General features: G+C 48.7%; 1 protein-coding gene and 1 long non-coding RNA gene across 8 annotated transcripts in view; one reads left to right on the top strand and one right to left on the bottom strand.

Annotated features, from left to right (window-relative positions):
- MVB12B (multivesicular body subunit 12B) overlaps positions 1 to 23,513 on the bottom strand; it is a 192,194-nt gene that overhangs the window by 103,155 nt on the left and 65,526 nt on the right. For all 7 annotated transcript variants that reach the window (XR_006210807.1, XM_042965148.1, XM_042965150.1 and 4 more), the window contains exons 4-6: positions 21,009 to 21,105; positions 13,330 to 13,459; positions 9,394 to 9,516 (exon numbers count right to left, since the gene is read on the bottom strand). Coding sequence is in view for 6 of the 7 variants with exons in the window: in XM_042965148.1 (XP_042821082.1) it covers positions 9,394 to 9,516; positions 13,330 to 13,459; positions 21,009 to 21,105 (350 nt within the window). In the remaining variant the exon portion in view is untranslated. The remainder of the gene's footprint in view (positions 1 to 9,393; positions 9,517 to 13,329; positions 13,460 to 21,008; positions 21,106 to 23,513) is intronic.
- LOC122233266 lies at positions 11,789 to 23,282 on the top strand. Its single transcript, XR_006210808.1, has 2 exons — positions 11,789 to 12,147; positions 22,839 to 23,282. It is a non-coding gene; the product is annotated as an uncharacterized LOC122233266 (long non-coding RNA).

Here is a 23,513-nt window from a genome sequence, read left to right as displayed (position 1 = left end):
GGAAACAAAACATCTGCTCAAGAAAGATATTCAAGTTGAATGCTACCCGACCCACGGGCAAAAACCCGACCCGAATAAAATTCAAGGGGACTTTTAAAAGTTACTGCAAGCAAGGGATTTTATTAAATATCCAAATTAATAATTGAAACCCTGCCTTGAAATAGAACAGCCCGGGGGTGGGGGTTGGGGTGGGTAAAATCACAGGAAATTTCGCTTAACGCCCATTTTTACTTTGTTTGGCGGCTAGATTTACACTGAAAGATCCAGGTGAAATATTCCATAGAGCTACCTGCAAATAGACTGTCAGCTTCCACTCTGATAAAAGGTAAAATATCCTCTTCTAAATGGTCTGGTTCACAAAACCGACCCTAAAGTGAACTGATAAATCTGTTCTGACACACGGAAAACTATTTTCATAATCCTGAAAAAGGCCTTTCTCCAAACCCTGGAGCTTTAAACCAACTGCACAAAGAGCCCCATGCACTTGCGAACCAGGCACAGGAGGAAATCATTTCACATTTACAGCCCTGCTTCCGGGACAACAAGAAGCACGCAGAACCATCATAACCACCAAGAAAAATAAGACACTCACAGAGTCACAAAAATTACAAAGATACCACATTTACAAGCAGCAAATACCTTGTCAAAATCTGATGTGGAAGAGTGAGAGCAAAGAAGGCCGGCTCAGAGGCAGGAGCTGTATTGACTAATAGTCAATTCTTCATTAAATAGAAGCTCTGACTTCCCAAGAAGCCATATTAAAAATTAATATCAAAAAGTGTATTGCTCAGCCTAAACCCATCATTCATACCCAACAATACCAAACTGCATTCTAATGAAATTTCCCCTTCAAAATCACTGACACCAAAGCGAAGTTTGATACTGTTGCAAGAGCAGTCACAGCTCGGTGACACCGGCACTTGAGAGATATTCAGAGAACCCTCCCCTGTAGGTCTCTTTCGCAGGGCTCTCGTCATCGCCAGAATAAATCACACTGCTTGTAACCCCGCTTCATCGCGGGCTCGGGAGCCATTTGAGCTGTGACGCCAGGACCCTCTCGTGTATGGCGTCCACATGTTCTCCTCGGCCACCATCTATGGCACCAGCAGACTGGACCCCGGCCAACATCCGTGTGTCTCCCGAGAGGGTGTGAGTGCAGACTGCGAGGGCAGCTTCCGACCAGAGGAGCCCAGGAAGACAATGGGCTCCCCCAGCCCCACGTGCACACTCTGGGAAGCCCCCGGCTCCCAGCTGCCGGTCAGGGGCCTGGAAAGGCCGCGCGTGAAGACGGCTGGGACACCTGGCTGGCTGCTCCACAGCCAGTGACCCGGGCACAGGCAGCTCACCTGCTCGGGTCCAAATCCGAGCTCTGTGTGACCTTGGGAAAGGAATTTAACCTCCTGGGTCTCAGCTTCTTCATCTTGAAGTGGATATGAATAACAGTACCCTAATTCACAGAGCTGTTATTAGGATTAAATGAGTTCTTATTTGTAAAAGCACTTGCAAAGTGTTGGAGACCCAGCAAATGCAAAGGCAAGTCTGTACTGGCTGGCTGGCAGAATAAATGGAAGGTGGAGAAGGATAATACAGGATACCTGGTCCTGTGTATCTAAACCAGCTCACTTTATACATTTAATACACATTCTGAGTGCTTACCATGTGCCAGGCACCTGGTGTTCAAAAGTCCCTGCCATTTGGGGGCCACACATTTTTCACTGACGCTTAACTGAATTGAGTTGACACGGCCAAAAGAACTTGCTGGATTTCCATACACGGTAGTACATTATCATCTGTATTTCTGTGTGACTAACCTTTTCCGAAGCTTTATGAGAGAAGGAAACAGGAGAATCCCTGTTATCAATAAGCCAGCAGATCTAGTCATAAGAGCAAACGTAAATATACGTAGCAATGACAGGGAAATGTGAAATGCCAAATTGTCTGCTGTGAGAAACGGGAGGAGGGGAAGGGGGAAAGCAGCCCGGGCCGGGCTTTCTAGAAGAGGCAAAGGCTACCCTAGGCCGGAAGGTGGACAGGACCAAGCCTCAGTATTCTGGAGTCTGGCCTGCCTCTTCCAGGAGGGCCTGGGGCAGGCACGAGGGGAGATAGACAGCAATGGCCAGAGCAGAGATGGTTCTGGAATGAGGCTGAGATGGTTCTGGAATGAGGCTGAGATGGTTCTGGAATGAGGCTGAGATGGTTCTGGAATGAGGCTGAGATGCTCGGGAATCAAGAGATTCACCTGGATTGATGCAAGATGATATGGGAGATAGGTCAGATAACAGGAAGCCAGTGAAAGTTCCAGAAAGAAAAAAGAACACGTCCAAGTCTAAAAACCTCAGCGGGACAGCAGGCAACCCAGGACTTTGAAGTTCCAGGCAGAGAATATAAAAGGTGAGCAATTGACCTGAAGTAATACCTGAGCCCCAGGAAGCTCAGGGTCTAATCTCACTTTGATTTGGTGTTCGGGTCCTGCCCCTGTGGACGGCTCTCCTCCGAGACGTCCCGGCTGTTGGTTCTGTTGAACAGGGTGGGTGGAAGGTACCAGGAGCAGAGGAGAACTCAAATACACGGTGAATGCCCATGCTTGTGCTCTACGTGCGAGAAACATCTGCCTTAAGTCTTCATCTTCAAAGGGGTGACACGGCACGGAAGGATATGAAAATGTGTATCCCATCTTCACAGTTAAACCAACAAAAATGTGTGTGGTTTTCGTGTGAAGGAAAAGGAAGTCTAATGATCCCAAGTGAAGCCAGACCCACAGTTCTGCCTGGGCACGCCCTGCTGAGGTGCAAGGTTCTGAGGGCCCTGCTGGACCGGCCAGCCCCAAGCCCTCCTTCAGGGGGACCAAGCCAGGGTGCTCCCCCGGGGCTCATGTGCCCCCAGACGGTCCTGCTTCTGTGGAAGGGAGCTCGGAATCCAGGCCATATGGTTTACTATTATGGGGGAAGAAGAGAAACAACAGAATCCATCTTTGGTCTTGCCTTCTCATCTCACCTTGATGCAGGACACAGACAGCCCTTCTCATAAGTGAGGAACCTTAAAGAACAGCTTTCAACTCCGAAAACCCATCCCGTCCCCTCCCCTCCCCTCCCCTCCCCTCAGCTGCGCCTCCCGCATCAAAGCTATAAACCAGGCAAGCCTGCTGGGCCTCCCGATAGGCAGGATCTCCAGTGCCGGTGGCAAACACCTCAACAGGGAAACTCGGCCTCCCTGATCGGTGCCAGCCTGGACCCCCCGTTCAAGTCCGGCAACAACAGGGCAGGTGACACATGTCATCTACAGCACAAAAACCATCTCATAACTGACCACCGACAGAGGCGGCCTGCGGAGTTTAAGCTGTCAGTTTCGACAACAGGATGCCAGCCCATGAGCCAAGGCTCTGTCCGGGTTGATCAACTGGCGGAGCTGATCCCGCATCCCCAGGAAGGCGGGGTCAGGGAGGCCGGACAGAGTGTGGCGGCTCAGGGGCCTCTGACAACGGCTGTGATGGGGGGGGGGGGGGGGGGGTTGGGCCTGGGCGTGCACGGCCTGAATTCCAGATCCTCGAAGTGCGATTTTCTCTCTCCTTTAGGAAGAGCCATTAACCTTTCCGATGACAGCCCTGGGATCGGAGTGACGGAACGATTTTTGAGGTCAGCAAGGATCTATGTTCTCAAAACCTGACATCGACAAGCAAAAGTTGTGACTGAATCCTGGTGTCCCTGAGAGGAAGACTAAACGCGTGTGACAGACCTTCTGCAATCAAAATGCCCCATTTCCCAGAGTATCTGTCACAGATTGATAACATCCACGCAAAAAGTTAAGTACAATTATGTCTGTCACTAAGAAACATACTTTGGAACCTGTGACTGACAACTCGCTGGGAGCTGACAAATCACCGGAAGATTACCGGAACAACTCAGGGCAGTGACACGCGCCTTATGAGGGAAGCTCAGCCCCGCCTGGCACCTGGGAGAGGCTCCCCAGAGGCCGCACCTCGCAGGCAAAGGCTGCAGGGCAGGACTCAACAGCTGGCAGAGGAGCGTGTGCTCTGCGGCTCCCTCTCCCAGGGGAGGGACAATGTCAGCGGAGGATCGTAGGACGTGCCCACGGCCTGAGGTGGCAGCTTGTCCTTCAGAAACACGACATGTTAGACTCGGGCCGGCGGGAAGGGCAGACAGGAGTTCCTGGAACCACACATTCCACCTTTCCCAGGACAGCCCAAGCCCGGTGTCCACATAAAGCTAGAAATTCTAGCACCTGGGAGTCCAGACTACTTATCTCAGACGAACTTGGAAAGGGACAAAATCCATGCCAAGGCCGGGACACAGACACCAGGTCAGCACTGCAGAGGGCCCTCTGTGCCCTCCATCCCAGGGAGGGTGCCACACGGCCCTCCACAGCTCTCCGAGCCTCCTCTCCAGACACCAGCCCTGATGAGGGGAAGGGGACGACGGCCACAAATCAGACAATGAGGAAGCCCTAAAAGCCACACACACAGAGCAGACCACGCGACAAACACCCACTGCTCTGCGCCCTCTCCACCTGCCACAGCTCCCTGGAGTCACCTCTGGCAAGGAGTCTGAATCTGAGGGTGGGGATGGGATATACTTTTTTTTTTTAATTTTTTTTTTTAACGTTTATTTATTTTTGAGACAGAGAGAGACAGAACGTGAACAGGGGAGGGTCAGAGAGAGAGGGAGACACAGAATCCGAAGCAGGCTCCAGGCTCTGAGCTATCAGCACAGAGCCCGATGCGGGGCTCGAACTCATGGACCGCGAGATCATGACCCGAGCCGGAGTCGGCCACTTAACCGACTGAGCCACCCAGGCGCCCCGGGATATACTTTTTAAATAAGGCTTATGAAGAACCTGCAGGTCTGAAAAGCCTCGATTTTTTGTCTTCTGGGATTGCCCACGACCCATCCCCACCTGGAAACACTTCTCTGCCTTGTACCCACTGACCATTCAAACACCTGAAGCCAACTGCCAGGTCTCTACTCAGGTCAAAACAGCAGTTCCTCATACTCTAATTCGGTGCTCAATTTGGGTAACTTTCACAAGGAGGTGCGTGGCAATGGACGTGACCCTCCCAACGAACCCGACAGGTGTGGGACGCCACCTCCTGGGACACGCCCCACCGGGCACACCAGGCCGCGTTCCACACAACCCCAGTTCGTGCCCAGCCTGGTCACTGCACACAAATCGCTGCTAAGCCGGGTCTCCTCAGTTTGGTCCTTGTGCAACTGACTTTTTTAACCTGGGGAGGGGGGTGATATGCCGTCCGTTTTCACCCATCACCTTTCATCTCCTGGTTCCAGCAGGGTGTTCTAGCTGTAGAGGAGATGCAGAGCATTGATTCTGTCGTTCGGCACATCAGCACTCCCTAATGACTCTGTGTCATCTGCAAATTTGATAAGCATGCCTCTGATGTCTTTATCAAGCCACTGGTTCTACTGTTCAGCAAGCCAGGGGGCAGCGGTCCACCAGGGGCCCCCACCCGGGACAACACGGAACCGTTCATTTATCCACACTCTGGGGCCGCCGGTGCTCCATCAGTTGTGAACCCACCTGCCTCCCAGAGCTTTTCCAAACCTCGGAGCCGGGGGCAGCAGAACCACGTGTAAGAACCCGGCGTGAGAGGGAGCAGCGGGAGCTGCTCTGGTTGAAGCAGGAAGGCGCTTCCCCCTGCCCTAAGGCAGCGGCATGGAAGAGAACCAGAAAAGCCTGGATCCACAGACCGATCGTCTGCTTGTATGTATCAGGCGGACTCGCAGAGCCGTGGCCGCCTCGGAGGACGGATGGGGAGATGGGACTGTGTCTCAGCCCCAAGGCCGGACCACCCTGACCGGGGCGCATGGAATGGACAGGCCAAAGGTGGAGCCGCACAGATGCCCGGAGAGAACATGGGCTCCATGCTCCTGGAAGAGGAGGCAGGTCCTTCTTTGCCTGGAAGTGGTTGGCAAACGTGTGCAGCGATGTAGGTGTGTGAGATAAAGGTTTCCTGAATGAGGAAAAAGAGCACTGCCAACACGCCTCATCCTGCCTTTTGCCGTGAACTTTACCAAACACTGTGTCCATTCACTGGATACAACCGAGGGGCTCCCTCGTCTCTGCGGGGGCCTGACCATTCCGAAAGGAAAAGACTATCATTCTCTGCAACAACAGGAAGGATACAGGCAGGAAGTGCTTGCTCCCGGGCCAGGAACTGCCTCTGGAAAGAGAGGGCAGTTCTGCCAGGACCATGAGGTCCTCAGGTGATGACCCATCAACTCTGGAAAAGTCCACCAACCGTTCCTTTGGTCTGAAATAAGCTGGGGATAACAGTGCTCCAAAAAGACGGCATGGGATTCTTTGAAACATGAGGGACAACATAAGAAATGGGAGGCAGAGCACACATTTTTAGCTTCTGAGGCAAAAGCCTGAGCTCAAGCAGGCAACAGGGTCTTTACCGGCCCCTCCCTCGGTCCCTTCCAGTCCCCTCAGCAAGATTTGCTGGGAAAACCGGCCTGCTGCCCCTTGCTCAGACCGGCCTGCCGGTCCTCCCGGCCACCTCCAGATCTGGTCAGTAGAGGGCGCTGCACCACCGCACACTCTCTCTAGCCTGGCTTTGCCACCTGATCCCTGTGTCCACACAAAGACCGCACTTGGAAGTATTTCTTAAGCTTGGGCTAGTATCAGAAAAGGGCCCAAGAAGTGCTCAGGGACTCAGGAGTTGTCAGGGGCAGGAGGTGGGGGTGGGGTGGGTGGGACTGCAGCGCAGGATCCTAGGCTGTGAGAGAAGCATTTCTTGCAAAACTGAGTACATGCCTAGATCTGTGCAGAGCGCTAGAGATAACAGATCCCGGACATGGTTCCTGCCCTCAAGGAGTTCACAACATGACCACAACCCAAAGTGAAGGCATGATGACCAAGAAGAAGCATTCAGAGAGAAAAGCCCAGCCCAGGCCCAGCCCCAGGGCATTCAGGGAAGGCTTCCTGGCAGAGGAAGCATTTGAGCGGACATCTAAAGCAGGGGAATCTATGACACACCTGTTGCACACAGGCTTCCACATGAGCAAAGGCATAGAAGCCTGAAAAAGGAAGGGAAGACAAGAGTACTATTTTAGCTTAAAGTTTGAAGCTTCGGGATGGGAGAGAGTTCACAGGAGCTGGATTTGGAGGCCTTCACCCCATGGGCCCCATGCAGACCCCGACATGGGAAAACGAGCATCGCCCACAGAGATAAAGCTATCACATTCCTCTGCTGGAGACACGACAGACCCGAAGCCTCCAGGAAAATACTCATCGTTTCATAAATCTTCAGTGGACATTTTGAGTGAATCATCAGCATTTCATTTTTTAAAAGTCAAAGGTACTAGTTAGGGAAACAATACAAAAAGCAAAGACGCCAAAACCGCCCCCGTGCATTAGGAGGCTCCCAGAGATGTGCATGCCACCTAGGAAGTGCTGCCCAGTGCCGGAGGAGAGCTTGGGACAGACGGTGGCTTTTACTGGGAAGCATTAATGTAACATTCGATTATCCTACTGCACAGTGGCAGACTTAACTCAGTCATAGGACAATACATTTTATATGGACTATTCTGACATCTGCTTCATTTGGCAAGTAAAACAAAACTGAGCCAAATTCCTTGGAGCCATTGCAAACCACAACAAGAGTTTCTGTATAAAATATACAAGCCTTGTGAACCCTTCGTTCTGATACAAAGAATCTCCAATTCTACCTGGTTCCCCGTGGCCAGTGTTCCCGGGCCCTCTTGCTTCCATCGCTGGTGACCGTGCTCTCTGGCTGACTGGCAAGCTTCTGTGGGGGGAGCTCTTCGTGCTTTAACTGAGCGAACCAGTGCTCTTTATCCAACAGAAAGTTAGAGCCTGCCCGGAGGTGCTGCCCATATCTAGCCCCTTCCAGACCCTGTGATGTCAATAGGTAGCAGCTGTGACTACTCCCGGGCTATGGGTTTCAGCTGACCTGAGCACAGGTGATGGGCCTGGGCTGTCCCCCAGTGCAGCTGACAGTGACCACAGCCATGCAGGTGCCCTGGGCACTGAGAAAGTGCTGAACTGAACTGAGCTGTGCTGGCCTGGTACTCCTAAACCAGAGACATCCACTGTTCGGTGTACAACTCTGGGAAGCTCACTGGCTATTCCTGTCTCTTCATGCCAGAGGGAGGCTGAAAACTACCTGCAAAGTTTCAGGTGATTCCGGGTGGTCAAGTTTAAGTATCGCTCAGGGTTTGTGAAACTGTCACGAGGAAAGACCAGATTGGCTTTATGGGGGATGTCCCGAGAGACAGAGTCCTCTGAGCTGCTGGCTCACGCCAGTGGTGTTCTGCCAAGGTCGGGGCGGGCGCTCAGCTAGAGGAGCAGTGCGCGGAGAACCGGTGGCTACACCAGGCTCTCCTCTGCACCTCCTGGAGGGCAGGGTGTGGTCCGTGGGGCCCAGGAGGAGCCCCACAATCTGTTCCCGACAGACGCTGTTCATCTCTATTCACCCATGTGGAAGCTCTTAGGTTCCTCATTTGTGCTACATCAATCCCCAAACAGCACTGCCTCGCCAATTCTTGTTTTATTTATTTTTGTAATCCCTTTCTCAAATTTAATCCCTCACGGCCGTTTGTTCCTTGCCCTCAAATAATTCACTACTAGTAAAGCAGAGGGGTTTTTTGTTTGTTTGTTTGTTTTTATTGAACTATGGTTGACTTACAACGTTCTATTAGTTTCAGGTGCACAGCACACGAAATTGACAATTCTCTGCGTTAGGCAATCCTCACCACGGTAAGTTTAAGGGCTGAGAGGGAAGAGTTTTTATTTGACAGGATTCTTTTCACCATCTACTTTTTGCTGAAAGCGTAGAGACCATTACTACGTCTATTACAACTGAAATCAGGTACAGAGTGACCAGTTTGCTCACCTAAGCTTCTCTGCAGGATTACTGAAACCAACATGCCCTGAAAACCTTCTCACTGTTCTCTCATACCCAAACTACCCATTTCTTAGTTTGTGGCTCACTGGGAAAAGAAATGATACGAAAATGAACAAAATTACTTACCAACCCTCAAATGAGTTGTTGGCCGAGGCAGAGAAGGAATTCTACCTTCTTACGGCCAGTGTTCCCAACCACGTGGCTATAAATCACGCGTTTGTGTGCAGGTATGAGCTCTTTAGAATAGCAAGCCAATTTAAAGTTGCATATTCTGCTATTTTAGGAGCCTGCAGAATACGTACAAAACAGAATACAGAATGGCCTTTACATTCGTGTAATGCAAACATTTCTAATTGGGTTTTTAAAAATCTCCTCTAACGGTTTATTGCTTCTGCAGTTTTCAGCACACACTAAGTGGAGCTATTCTGAGACCCGAGACCACGAGACCGTAACGCGCGTAACAGCATAGGATACCATTGACAGGGCCTCACCTGGGAAGGTTGGGGGCCGGGGTGGAAGCAGCGGATGACTGGGAAGGCGTTGTGGGTTGAGATGAGTCATGATTCCTGGGGACTTTGCCCATTCGATACCAGATCCCCATGCTGTTCAGTTCCCTTTAGGAGAAAAGAGAAATCTTCATGGTGTGGTTTAGCACAAAGCATTTACCTGAGGAACAAAGTGAACCGATTCATTGAAAAGAATCATAGCCTCAAATACCGGGGAGTCCACTCTTGCCCACAATGATCACTTATGTCACCTCCCTCTGTGCTCCAGATGTCGCAGTTCAGAGCCTAATGTGAAGTCAACTGTCCCAACAAGGCAGGTTTCTCTGACATGCCATCGTTAGCCACCCCGGAGCTGCTTCCCGGTTATACTACGGACATTTTCCTTAGTTCTCAGTCTTCAAAATTCTTTTCATTTTGCCATTTCACTGTAGGTAATTATGTGATGATCCACTTGAAGTCCTTTACCTGGTTAGCATGAGACAGATGGGGCAACAATGGATGAATGGATGCGTGTGCCTGGCTTTTTAACAACAGCGGGGCGGGGGGGGGGGGGGTGGGGGGGTGTGGAATTAGCCCCACCCCGCTCAAGGACACATCCCAACTTCTGGATAAAGCTCCGACTGCCTGGATGTCACCAGCGGTTGGCCTCCTTCTCGTGGTCAGTTTGGGAGATCTCTTCAAGCCACAAAGCCTGAGGCATGTGCCCCACAGACCACCACAACCAAGAGTGGTCGCAAAAGGGCTTGACAAATGCCACATCAGGTTTCTTGTTCCGTGATCCGCACACCCACTGCAGTCCGCCCCCGCAACACCCAGTTAGGAGTGGTTATGAGACTGGTTCGGTCTTTGGAGCCGGAATGGGATTATTTTAGCCACATCCAATTTACAACTTCTCAGCTGCCCCATAGAACTGCATCTCGTCAAACCATGAGGACAGACTTCTGCAGTGGATACTTCTAGCACCTCCTCACCACACTACAGGAACTCTTCTAAACCACAAACAGGTCTTATTAGACGGATGATTCCCATCAGCTATGCTGATTTCATCACATCTTGGCAATGGCCTTGGAGGAGCTGTTGTCAGGCTGAGGTGTGTTTCCCCCAGCCGACAACCTCAAACTCTTGCAAAGTAATATATGTGCTCATTTTTAAGAACAAGGGGACTCAGAGTTCTAGACACTGTTCTCCTTCTTTCCTTAACAATAACACTGGGGGCACCTGGCTGGCTCAATTGGTGCAGCATGTGACTCTTGATCTTGGGGTTGTAAGTTCAAGCCCCACGTTGAGTACAGAGATTACGTAAAAATAAATATTTTAAAAAACAACGCGGGAATTGTCATCTTATGGAAAAGAATTTTTGCTCCAAGATGATACCAAATATGCTAATTTAGCAATCTTTTCAAAATGATATAAAAGAAAGAAGACTCTAGTTTTGATTATCAAGATACATATGATAACAATCTATTCTTTAGAATTATTTAAACTGGTTAAAAATGGAGTCTTTTAAAGTACTATAGCTTGTAATTTAAAATACACATAGTAACTGAAATTAGACTTTAAAAGTTCATTATTGGGGCATCTGGCTGGCTCAGTCGGTTGAGCATCTGACTTCGGTTTGGGTCATGATCTCACGGTTCGTGGGTTCAAGCCCCCACGTGGGGCTCTGTGCTGACAGCTCAGAGCCTGGAGTCTGATTCGGATTCTGTATCTCCCACCCTCCCCCACTCGTGCTCTCAGAAATGAATAAATATTAAAAAAAAAAAAGTTCATTATTAAATGACTTTTTATTTGTATGTAAATAGCTGCTCCTAAAATACCTAAAGTATGGTCATTCTCTTAACTATTTCCTCCTCCTGTAATCCTGTTTATATAATTAGTTTAAACCATGTTGCAAAACAGGACTTTTCAGTGTGTAGGAAGAGGATGATCATAGAATCCTTCTTAGGGACCACAAAATCCTGAATCAGGGCATTCAGATTCCACAGCCGAGAGTCTAATTGTGCACCAAGATGAAAATCAGGTGTTCCTGAGACACTTGCTCCCCAGGTGCTCCATGCAAACACCACATTCCCAGCCACTGCCCATGGGATTGCTCCGCGGAGAAAGGCTTGGCTTGTAGAGTGAAGACCTGGGCTCAAGTGAACAAGAAGCAAAACAGAGCACAACCCGGATATAGAGGTCACTGCAAAAGCCAAGTAGGAGAGTGCACCCATGGGGGCCCACGGGGACGGGCATGGTACCTGCGAAGTTGGACAGGGAGAGAGGCCCGTGGCCGGGGGCACCAAAAATGATCTATGGGACTCACTGGTTGGAGAGACCTGAATTTCACTTGACTGAATATAATGAACACCTGTCATCTTTTGGGCATCCAGCATTCATTCGTCCCTCTTTCTGACTCTTTGCTTTCCCTCCATATCTGGGGGGCAGCTGTCTCCTCAGTCGTAGCCCCTGGGTTCCAACAGAGCCAATCCTGCCTCCGGTTCAGGCCTGGTTTCTCAGAGAATGACATTTTCCAGGGAGCAGTGATGAGTTCAGGGTGCACATGACCCCAGTGAGATCAATCAGGACCTCTGAGACTGAATTCTAGAACTTGTTTGAACGATCAAGAACACAGACTTGCTCTCTGCCTCAGAATGTGAACCTGGAGGATGAGTAGGCGGAGCTCCCACACCACCATGAGTCCACTGGGGAAGAGCCTGTGGAAGAGAGGTATCTACCCCAAGGAATCTGGGAAAGGAGGTAAACATGGCAGAAACCAGGGCCTAGGGATGTCCTCTGAGCACCTACTTCCAGCCACACCTGAAGCCATCCTGCCCTCTGATCTCTGCTGTTACGTCGGCCAACGAATTCTTCCTTTTGCTTAAGCCAGCCTGGGTTGGGTTTCTTGTCACTTACAATCTAGAGCCCAGAGTGAAATCCTGAGATTCTTTGTACTTAGTATTTATAAAACAGCTACAGAGCTGGGCCCACGTCTGGTACTGAGGTACCGGGTGAATAGGACACAGTGGGTCAAGCCCTCAGCAGTCCTCTGCTTATCAGGGAGGATGAGCATCAGACTAAAGAACTGCACAGGGAATTATCAGGTAGTCATGCAATATTCATGTTTCTTCCCGACTCTAAACCCTCCGATGGCTCTCCATTGCTCTTGGAATAAAATCCAAACTTCCGCCACGATTGTGCGAGGTCCTGCTAACCGCCCACTCCAAACCCCGGCTCATCCTCGCTTGCCCGTGCCAGCCACACTGGGCTGCTTTCTGCTCCTGAACATGCCACACCCATTCCCACCTTTACACTCGCTCTTCTCCTGGGCCTAGAAGGCTCTGCCTTCAAGTCTCTGCAGAGCTGCTTTCTTCTTGACATTTACATCTCTGTCAAATGTCACCCTCCTGACACCCTCGCTGAAGTAGCCTCCGTTCATTGCTGTTTCATTTTCGCCATTAACTGAAATGGTCTCGTTTGTTTCTTGTTTGCTGCTTGTCTCCCCTTTTAGAAGACCAGCTCCATGAGAGCAGGTCTTTGCTTGCTCCCCCAGCACCACAGCCGGGGTCTTTGGCCCTGAGGGACAAAACGGGTGCTCCTTAAACTCTGGTGGGGCGAATACACAATGTAGAGGGTTGCGGCCAAGTGGTCAAAAAGGAGCGAATATCTGGGCTTTCAGGCATGTGGAAAGGCCCCCGAGAAGCCTGAAGGACGAACACACAGGAAGACAAGGGAAGGAAAGTCCCTTAGATGGAGCAGGCAGTGTGAGCAGAGGCACAGAGCAGCAGCGTAGGCAGGAAGGGCAGCAATGAGAGCTCAGGCTAGAGAGGCAGGTGGCCGAGAGCCCCGCGGGTCACACACCGTCTCGGGACCTGAGCCCTGGGAGTGACCTGAGCACTCCTGGCAGAGAGAAGAGAGGAGATCAGCGTTCCTGAGACTTACCCAATAAACGTGTACTGAGGGGGGGCCTGCTTCGTCCGGCCCATGATCCGAATGTCACAAATCGCAGCTTCAGTTGAATCCCGTGGGATAAATTTGATGCACAGCCTCTTTTTTCTAAAAGCCACTTCCTCTGAAGAAAAGGACAAGAAAAGGTATGAGTCTACCAGAGACGCCAACATCTCTATTCTGAACGCCGTGTCTCCTGTCACGCTCCCTTCTTGGCAGCAAAAGCGACCGGTCATCCCAGCCACTGGGCTGCGCCCCTCCTGCCCTCCACAGGCTGGGACTGCAGGGTGGGCACCAGGAGCCCTGCCCTGCATTCGGGACCTGACCCCAGACACCCCTGCCGGGAAGGGCTTCCAGAGGTGCACACACCTCTGCAAAGAGAAGCAGCTTGGAATAAACCCGTGGAGCTGGCTTCACAGCCACATAACTGCCACAACCATCATCTGCTCACTGCTCAAGCCATCAGGCACATACCCACGGACACCCTGAGTATTAATGCTTTTTGCCACCGGGGCTTTTCTTCTTTCTTTTTGTTATGGAAAATTTCAAACATTCCCCAAAGTAGGGAGAACAACAGAATGAATGAATCCACCTGTTCTCATCATCCAGTTTCAACACTGTCAACAATGGACAAGCTGCTGTCACCTCTTTCTTTCCCCCATTCCCTGGTAGTTTTGCTGGAGGATTTAAAATGAATCCCCGCCCCGTGTCATATCGCCCATCAATATCTCAGTAGGCATCCAAAGCAAATGATCAGTTTTCATATGACCCGCGTGCCATTATCACGGCTAACAAAACGAACAATGACTCCTAACTATCACGAACAGACAGTCTATATTTAAGTTTTCTCTATTATTCTCAAAAAATATCATTTAACTATTGCTTTCCCTGGATCAAGATCCAAACAATGTCTATGCACCAGCTCGGGTTGTTAGGACTCTTAGGTTCCTTTTATTCTGTAACAACCTCTCCACCCTCCCCTCTTCCTCAGGGCACTGATAAGTTGGGAAGATTGGGTCATTCTCCTGTATTTCCTGTAAGGTGGCAGTGAGAGTAGAAGGCTTGATTAGATTCAGGTTAGATTTTGTTTGTTTGTTTGGTTGTTTTTTTAGGTAGGAATGCTTCACAAGTGGTGCATATATGTCCAACAGTGTCCTATCATGAGGTATGGCATCCGGCTGTGCCACCCTGGGTTCCCATGGAGTTGGCCCGGAACTTGGGTTATAAAGTCCCCAACAACCTTTCTTCGAGCAGTGTTTTCATCCACTGAGGACTGTTACCTAGATCCATAATCTCATTAAAGTTTTCAAAATGGCCGTTTTCTAATTCTGGGATTCCTTCTGCATTTATTAGCTGGAATTCTTCTACATAAAAAATAACTTTTCTTTGTCAACTACTTGGTCTCCCTGAAAAAGGCGTGGTACAGGAAAGGAAAGAAAAACACATGATTCTTTGCTCTTACCTATTAAATCTTAGAGCAATGAGTTGGTGATGTAGCAACCTCCAATGGTGACCAACCAGGTGTTTTTTGGTTTGTTCATTTGTGGGTTTTATTCTTTTAAGTTTTATTTATTTATTTTGAGAGAGATAGAGAGAGCCAGCTGGGGAGGGGCAGAGAGACAGGGAGAGAGAGAATCTCAAGCGGGCTCTGTGCTGTCAGCACACAGCCTGACTCGGGGCTCAAAGTCACGAACCATGAGATCATGACCTGAGCTGGAACCAAGAGCTGGATGCTTAACCGACCGGACTACCCAGGCGCCCCCATTTGTGGTTTTAAAAAATGAATTTCAATCCACTGCAGCCACTCAATACATGAGTCTGATGTATCTGGGTTGAAGTCCCAATTCCGCCATCAGCTCTATGATCTTAGGCGAGTGACTTAATTTTTCTGAGCCTGGGTTTCATTATCTGCAAAAGGGAGTTAATGGAACCCCACCCCAAAGGGACACTGGGTGGATGAAATGTGATATCACATCATATGCTTCACTTAACCCAGTGCCTGGCACATAGTAAGTGCTCGATAAAGCACAGCCATGAATGTTCTTATCGTCATTATTACCAGTAAACCTCTAGCACACAATTTATGTCAGTGTTTGGCCTTGACTTTCAGGATCTTTCAGTTCTGGGGCAGAAAGTACGCACTTTCAAATCAGACAACAGAACGGGGAGGGAAGGGCAGTCCCGCCGCTGGTCTTGGCTTGACCGAGGGGGGATCGCCATCAGTGGTGGTGCCTTGTAGACTTGGGAGTGGGGAGGGGAGGAAACTCAGGAACTTGGTGGGTTCTTTTCCCGGGGAAGGGAACTGAGGGCTAGATCCGATCTATGAGCTAGGAGTAGTAACGTCCTCAATCCAGACCCCAGACATTATACCTCACAAGGCAGGGACGGTTACCCCGGGCGGGAAAACACCCGTAGCCACCCTGCCCCTTCAGAAACTATTAGCCGGTAAGATGGGACCTTTGAATGCGTGAAGAAGGTGAGACCTTTCCTCCAATAAACGAAAAGGCCGGCATATTACTTGCCTTTGCCACCCTGCTCTTTGCTCCATTCCTCCATCTACAGCAACTCGGGGTAAGAGACGGAGCCACTAATTACACACGCTTAAACAGGCCTGATTCTAAGTAAACACATTATACAGAGTCAATAGAAATGTGTTCAGTCATGCTAATGAACACAGAGGAAGGATACAGCACTTTACTAAAACAAACAGTCTTCCAGTTTTTAAGTACTGTGTGGATAGCAACAAACTATTTTAAATTCATTACAAGAGTCTCATATCTTTTTTTTGTTTTTTGGCTGACTTCATAAAATCGGGGCCTCAAAGGCGCTGCAAACTGCACAGAGCTGACCACAGGTCTTTCCGGTCGGTCTGGGCTCACCTGGCCCCTGGGAAGAGGCTCTAGGAGACGACATCTAACCCGAAATGAAGAGGCTACCCTAAGCCCACCCCCTCTCCGTGTGTGGTAAGACACTTGTTGGTGATGCGAGGACCTGCCCTCAGGATGTCCACGGGCAGCCAAGTGACAGACCCCCAGTCACGGGGAAGAGGCTTCCCACCCAGATCACTGGGGCTGCACCGCAGCCAGACCACAGGCCCAGACAGGACGCGGCCCTGGGCCTCCTCACTTAACTGGTTCAACAAATCAGGAGGAAAATGCAGAATGGGAAATCCCTCGTGGCTCTCCAGGGTATCGATATAAAGACATCACAAGTCAATTAGTTGTCAAAAACGAACACCAAGGCAAATTTTGAAACTAAGAAAAACACGGGGGAAAAGTGGGAAATGAATACAAGTCCACAAGGCAATTTTAGTTCCTAAACAGACGAGTCACATAAGAATAAGCAAAAGCAGCAAGCGAACACGTGTGAAAATGTTCAGGTCTTGCTAATAAATGATGACGAGAAAATTAAATAAAATTAGAATAGTAAAACTGAATAAAAATTTAAAGCCTACGCCGACAGGCCTCTGGAAAACAGGAACAAGCCTGTATCATTAGTGGCGCCGTGAACTGGTATTTCTGGAAGTTAATTTGGCAACAGAGAGCACTAAAGCTTATCTTTATGAAGCCCATCCTCCGAGCAAGGTGCTGTGTATGGTACGTGCCTTAGGTGATTCGACGATGAATTAAACATGAATCTCACCCTCAGAGAAAAAGGTTAGTAGCAAAGACGCGCAAAAGACATAGACGTGGCTAAAATGCAAGCTAAAAACATTATGAGGTATCTAATATTCCCCCCTCCGTTTTACAGATGAGGAAACTGAGGCCCAGAAGGGTGAAGTCATGTGCTTGGGGTGCTAAAGCCATAAGTGGCAGAGCCAGACCCTGTATCAGTGAGTCTGACCCCGGAGCCCACGTGCTTCCCCCACGCCAAGCCGCAGCGTGTCCTGACAGAGAACAGGGGGCCACTGAGAGGCAAACCCGATCGCTTCCTTTGGCTTCCGACCGCTACACCGCAGTGCTCACGTTGCTCCCTCCCTCCACTAAACGTGTGCTGTGCTGGCTGTGATGAAAAGGGGAAAGGAGGCAGCTGGCCCCTGCTCTCTGACGGATGACAGTTCCGTCTGGTTACGTTGTGACGCAAGACCTTGTTTTCAGGGCCAGGTCACCCACCAGACGGAGCTCCTGGAGGGAGGGGCCAGTATCTTAGTCAGTCACCTTCTCTCGCAAAGCCTGTGGTGCCTACGGAGGCGTTCATCAATCTCCGCTGACCGTGGAGGAGAGCGAACTTACTGGAAACTGGTACCTCGGGGTCAGAGACGGTTTCACGCAGGGGGCAGAACTGAAGCTCGCCCTTGAAAGATAAGGGGTGTGGACGCTCAGAATTGAGGGAAAGGGCATTTCAGGCAAGGAGAACAACACAGCAAATAAGTAGAGTCAGGAAGGAAACAGGAGTGAAGAGTGTACAGTGAGTACCTCAGTGTGGGTCAAGTATAGAGTGCCTGAAGAGAAGGAAAATGTTTGTAGAAGAAGGCTGGAGCAGACGAGAGCGGACCTAAGACCCTGCAGCCTCAAGTACTCGGAAACTCATCACAAGAAAATCATTCAAAATCTTACCCATACCCAAACTGATCTATAGATTCAACACCACTCCTATCAAAACCTAGCTGCTTCTTTGCAGACACGGACTAATCCTAAAATTCATGGAAATTCAAAGGACCCAGCATAGCCAAAATAATCCTGAAAAAGAAGAATGAAGTTGGGAGACTCATACTTCCTGGTTGCAAAACTTGCCACAAAGCTACGGTAATCAAGACTGTGTGCTACTGGCATGAGGAAAGACATACAGATCAATGGAAGAGAACTCAAGAGTCCGGAAACAAACTCACATTTATGGTCAAATGATCTTCAACAAGGATGCTGAGACAAGTCAGCGGGGGCAAGAATAGTCTTTTCAACACATTGTGCTAGAACATGACATCCACATGTGAAAGAATAAAGTTAGACCCCTATCTCACACCATACACAGAAGTTAACTCAAAATGGATCAAAGGCATAAATGTAAGAGCTGAAACAATAAACCCTCAGAAAAAAACACGGGCATAAATCTTGGTAATCTTGAGTTAAGCAATGCTTTCTTAGGTATGACACCAAAAACATAAGCAACAAAGGAAAAAAGTAAATGAACCGAGCTCCGTCAAAATAAAAAGCTTGTGCATTTCAAAGGATGTCAAGAAAGTGAAAAGAAAACCCAAAGAAAGAAAATTTTGCAAACCATATAACTGATAAAGGACTTATATCTGGAATATCTGAAAATATTCTTACAACTCAACAATAAAAAGACAACCCAATTTAAAATGCCAAAGGATCAGAAGAGACATTTCTCCAGAGAAGATATACAAATGGCCAGCAAGCGCGTGAAAAGCTGTTCAATACCGTTAACCATCAGGAAATGGAAATCAAAACCACATGGAGAGACCATTCCACACCCACCAAGATGGCCAGAATGATAATAACAAGTGCTGGTGAAGATGTGGAGAAACTGGAACCCTTAAACACTGTTGGTGGGAATGCAAAATCGTGCTGCTCCCCTGGGTCCTCAAAAAGTTAAATACAGAGTTACCATATGACGCTGGAAATCCCACTCCTAGGTATGCACCCAAGAGCAAGAAAACCATAGTCCACACCACACAACAACTTGTAATGAATGCCCACAGCAGCATCAATCCTAATAGCCAAAAGTGCAAATGTCCACCAACTGAATGGATAAGCAAAATGTGGGACCTTTGGATAACGAGATATTATCCGGCAATAAAAAGGCATAAAGTACTGACACACGCTACAACGTGGACCTTGAAAAGGTTATGCTTAGTGAAAAAAGTCAATCACAAAAGACCACATGTTGGCGGATCCCGTTTACATGAAATGTCCAGAATAGGCAAGTCTGTACAGAAAGTAGGTTAGTGGTTGCCCAGGGCTGGGAAGGGGTGGCAAGGTGAGGGCTGGAGAGAAATGGAGAGTGACTGCTAATGAGTAGAGGGTTCTCGTGATGATGAAATGTTTCCAAATTAATTGTGGTAATAGTTGCACAACTCTGAGACTATCCTAAAAACCACTGAAATGGATACGTCAAACGGGTGAATTATATGGTAGGTGAATTATATCTCAATAGAACCGTTACCAGAAAACCCTGATGCATAAATATATGAAACCCTTCTGTAAAAGGCACTTAACCACATGCTGTTACAGGGCGGCTCTGTGGCTAACAGTATGGCTGGAGTCTGACTTGTGTGTGTCTCCCAGTTACCCCCCACTTGAATCTTGGATAAGCTCTTCAAACCCTCAGTAGTTCCTGTGCCTCATTTTTCTCATATGCGATGGGTTTAATAATGCTCATCTCTAAATAGGGGTCTTTTGAAGATTCAGTGAAGTCAGGAACCATTTATCACAGGGGTTAGCATCTGTTAGGTTACAACATGTCCGCTCTCGTGATTATTAGCTAATACGTATATAACAAGTAAAAACAAAATGGCCAAAAGTGAGAGGACGATTAAGAAAATAAAAATATGCTGTACAATGGGATATCCTTGTTTCATTAAAATAATGGCCATGCGTGGCGGGGTGGGGGGGTGCCTGGGTGGCTCAGATGTGGGTTGAGCGGCTGACTCTCGATTTCGGCTCAGATCGTGATCCCAGGATTGAGCCCTGTGGCGGGCTCCACACTGAGTGTGGAGCCTGCTTAAGATTCTCTCTCTCCCTCCTTTCCTCTGTCACTCTCTTTGTCCTTCTGCCACTCTCCCCCGCTATGTGCTCTCTCTCTACAATAAAGAAATTAAAAAAAAAATGGCTATGTGGCGTCTGTGTAGATATGCAAAGTCTGGTCTATATGAAATGCTAGCAAGAAAACAGCAAAAAAATTGTGGGCCCAAAATGGGACTAACTATGGAAAAATAAAGCATGTATGACAAAGAATGAGATCCAGAATTTCATAAGTGAATCATATGTAATAAAGAAAGGATTCTTTGTTTTCCATTTGCTACTTCACTGTTGGGGACATCCTAAAGTTGGGATCAGTAGTTAAAAATAAAACAAGTTAAGTTGTATCAAAATGGGGAGGCTCAAATATCCAGAGGTTTTCCAGCATGATTTAATAACTGACGTGCCTGTCAAGAACCTCAAAGCACTCCAGGATCCTGAAGAAGTTTCTATTTGGTCGGGGACGCGCTTCTGCTCGCTGTGGCTCAGGGGTCAGAGTATTCGCTCACACTTGAACCCCGTGTCCTCTAGCGCAGGCTTTCTGGTTCCGACTTTTCTCGTGTGCTCCAAGAGCCAAAAATAAGGACATTATTGCACCTGTGTTCCCCGGGCGTCTTTGATTTTTTTCCTGATGCTTCTGGGTCTTGCGCCAAGGTTGGCTTCCGTTAACGCCAGAGGATGGACTAACCACGAACCACGAGCAGTTTCACCGTTGTGTTCCTGAGGGGGCCGATTCAGCAGGGAGCCCGTTGTAAGAGAAAAGGACATTCTGCTCATTTACACGCTGCTCCCCAGAACACCACAAACTCCTCGGAGAACCAAGTCAGACACGCGTCAGAAGCAGCAGGGTTTATTCACGGGCATGCAGCAAGGCCTCCAAAAATGTTCCCAAAGAAAAATGCCCATGCAAAACCTCTAAAAATACACCTGCAGGAAGAAAAGTCCCATTGTAATGAGTGGTGCTAAAGGGAGACTCACGTGTGTCCACCGTCTCCTGAATCGGGATGAAGCCCACAGGCAGAGTGTCCTTGATGTCAATGAGCTTCATATCCACTAACACGTTCCCTAAATGACTCTTGGGAAGAAAGAAAAGAGATACAGACTATTAATCTGAACACCCCTGTGGTGGGTTTGCCATTTTGGCTTCGAGATGCATATTTAACACAATGACTGGTGCAGCTTTACGACAGCAGGTTAATTAGAGTAGGTGCCACTTAATGTTCCCCAGCAGTTACACGGGGACGCGCGTGGCCCCCGGGAAGGAGTTTCATCTGCGGCACCTCAAAGCCACTCACTCAGCCACGGCTTTGGTTAGTTGGCTAGACAGCAACCCGGGAGACGCTCGACACATAACCCAGCAGAGGGCAGCTGTGCTCACGCGTCCTGGGACCAGGCTGCCACTCAGCCTGGAGCCTCAGCTCTCGGGGGGGCCAGCGGGTTTTAGAAAGAGCACGTTCCCGGGGCAGTCACCACAGCAGGAGAGAGCTGCATCGGAGCCTAACGGAGAACCAGTCACACTCCTGTGCGATGGCCGGTCTGCATATTGACACGTTTTGGCTGCTAGATGTATTCCATAAAATCCCAAGAATCATAAACTGATACCGAGTGAAAAGCCCTGCTGCCTCAGTATTACACATCTCCTAAAATGACATGCCCAAGGGCCTCTTAAAGTTTCTGTTCAGTGGCAGTACATGGTGGTCCACAGTGCGCAGTTTCCGGAACCAGTGCAAAAATACCTCCTGCAGACAGCACATCCCATTCTGGAACTGCAAGAGGGGGCCGTCTGCAAACATACTGGTGCCTGCAGCCCACACTTCGGGTGGAAACGCTCAGTGCCAACAAGACCTCAGAAAACCAGTCAGGGGATTCTTACCATCTAAACTCTACGCTATGTTCTCTCTTGGTCACTCTCTATTTTCCCTCGTATCAATTTGTCATGGCATCTTTGTGAGGTTAGTCGTTGAACGTCTGTCTCACCACTGGGGTTCAAGAACCACGAGGACCCAAACCATCTGTCATTACTCTAAACCCAAGCTTAGCACGGTTCTTGGCACACAGCAGGTGCTCAACAATGATCTGAACAATTTAACGTTTGGGGGGCACATTTCAACGGGGTGGGCCAGAGTCAGCAACGAGATTGGATCTGCTTGGATGACAAATCAAAACTGTATCAGCGGGGCGCCTGGGTGGCTCAGTCGGTTAAGCGGCCGACTTCGGCTCAGGTCATGATCTCGCGGTGCGTGAGTTAGAGCCCCGCATCGGGCTCTGTGCTGACAGCTCAGAGCCTGGAGCCTGTTTCCGATTCTGTGTCTCCCCATCTCTGACCCTCCCCCATTCATGCTCTGTCTCTGTCTCAAAAATAAATAAACGTTAAAAAAAATTAAAAAAAAACTATCAGCAAAAACAAAAGTAACAATAAAAATAAACATAAAAATGAAAGTATATTTGATAAACCCATCATACCCCAAAAGTGCACAAATGAAATACTTTCTCCAGATTTAATTATAAAGGTCGGCATGTCAAGTGCAAACTGTGACCAGTGCTTTCATGGCCCTGTTGTCGCAAAACCGTTTCTTTCTCCCTGAACGATCGTGTTTGAGGACTATTTTATATTATTACATTTCAGGTAGCTGGGTCTCAGGGAAACAATGCCCAGTGCAGTGCAGCAAGTGGAAAGGGGAGCCTTACTAATGCAGAATAAATCTCTGACCGTGTAGAAAAGGTTTGAACCGTTAACCTAACTCGAAAACATCAGCTGCTTTCAGAATTGCCTGATCTAATCTATCATAATTTTTTTTCCCCTGGCAGTTGCTTTTCCGTGTCATCACTGCTTTCTGCATTGAGAAATTAACAACTGGCTGTGTTTTCCTGCCCCGTAGATGGATGGGCATTCATCAATATCCTTCTCAAATGTCTTCTACTTGACAAGTTGGGTTTCACAGAAGTCAACTGCAAACCACTTAGCGACCTCACCCTCCACACTCTACAAATGTCCCTGATCATAAAACCAGAACATCAGTGGTGTGGCCATTAAAAAAAGCATCAAAAACCCTCCCATGCATACAAAACGGGAGGCTGCACTGTCAAAGCTGCCCGCAGCCCAAGTGTGGTCCCTCCGTGCACGGGGCTGCTGCTGTACTGGGTTTAATACAGTAGGTCTGCGACACCATTAATTTTGCTTGTTCCTCTCCCCTCCCCCATCCCGTGCTCTCTTTCATTTCCTCCTCATAAATATGAAGAACGTATTCCCAATCCTTGTTGAGCAAATGATTCATGCCAAAAGCCCAATATGCACTGACTCAGGGTATTTATATTGTCTCTGGTAGCCAGTATTTGCTAGTATACTGTAATTATTTTTGACAACCTTGCATTTAAGGTAGCCACAGATAACCAACTTAATATTCAAATGTTCATAAATCCTTCTGTTTAATATCCTCCCTACCTAATCTATGTACATTATTATTACAGGTAATGCAGAAAGTA

The sequence above is a fragment of the Panthera tigris genome, chromosome D4 (assembly GCF_018350195.1).
Source record: "Panthera tigris isolate Pti1 chromosome D4, P.tigris_Pti1_mat1.1, whole genome shotgun sequence".
In the NCBI taxonomy this organism is placed as follows: Eukaryota; Metazoa; Chordata; class Mammalia; order Carnivora; family Felidae; genus Panthera; species Panthera tigris.
The sequence above is the reverse complement of the archived record's forward strand: the minus strand, read 5'-3'. Positions and strand labels throughout refer to the sequence as shown.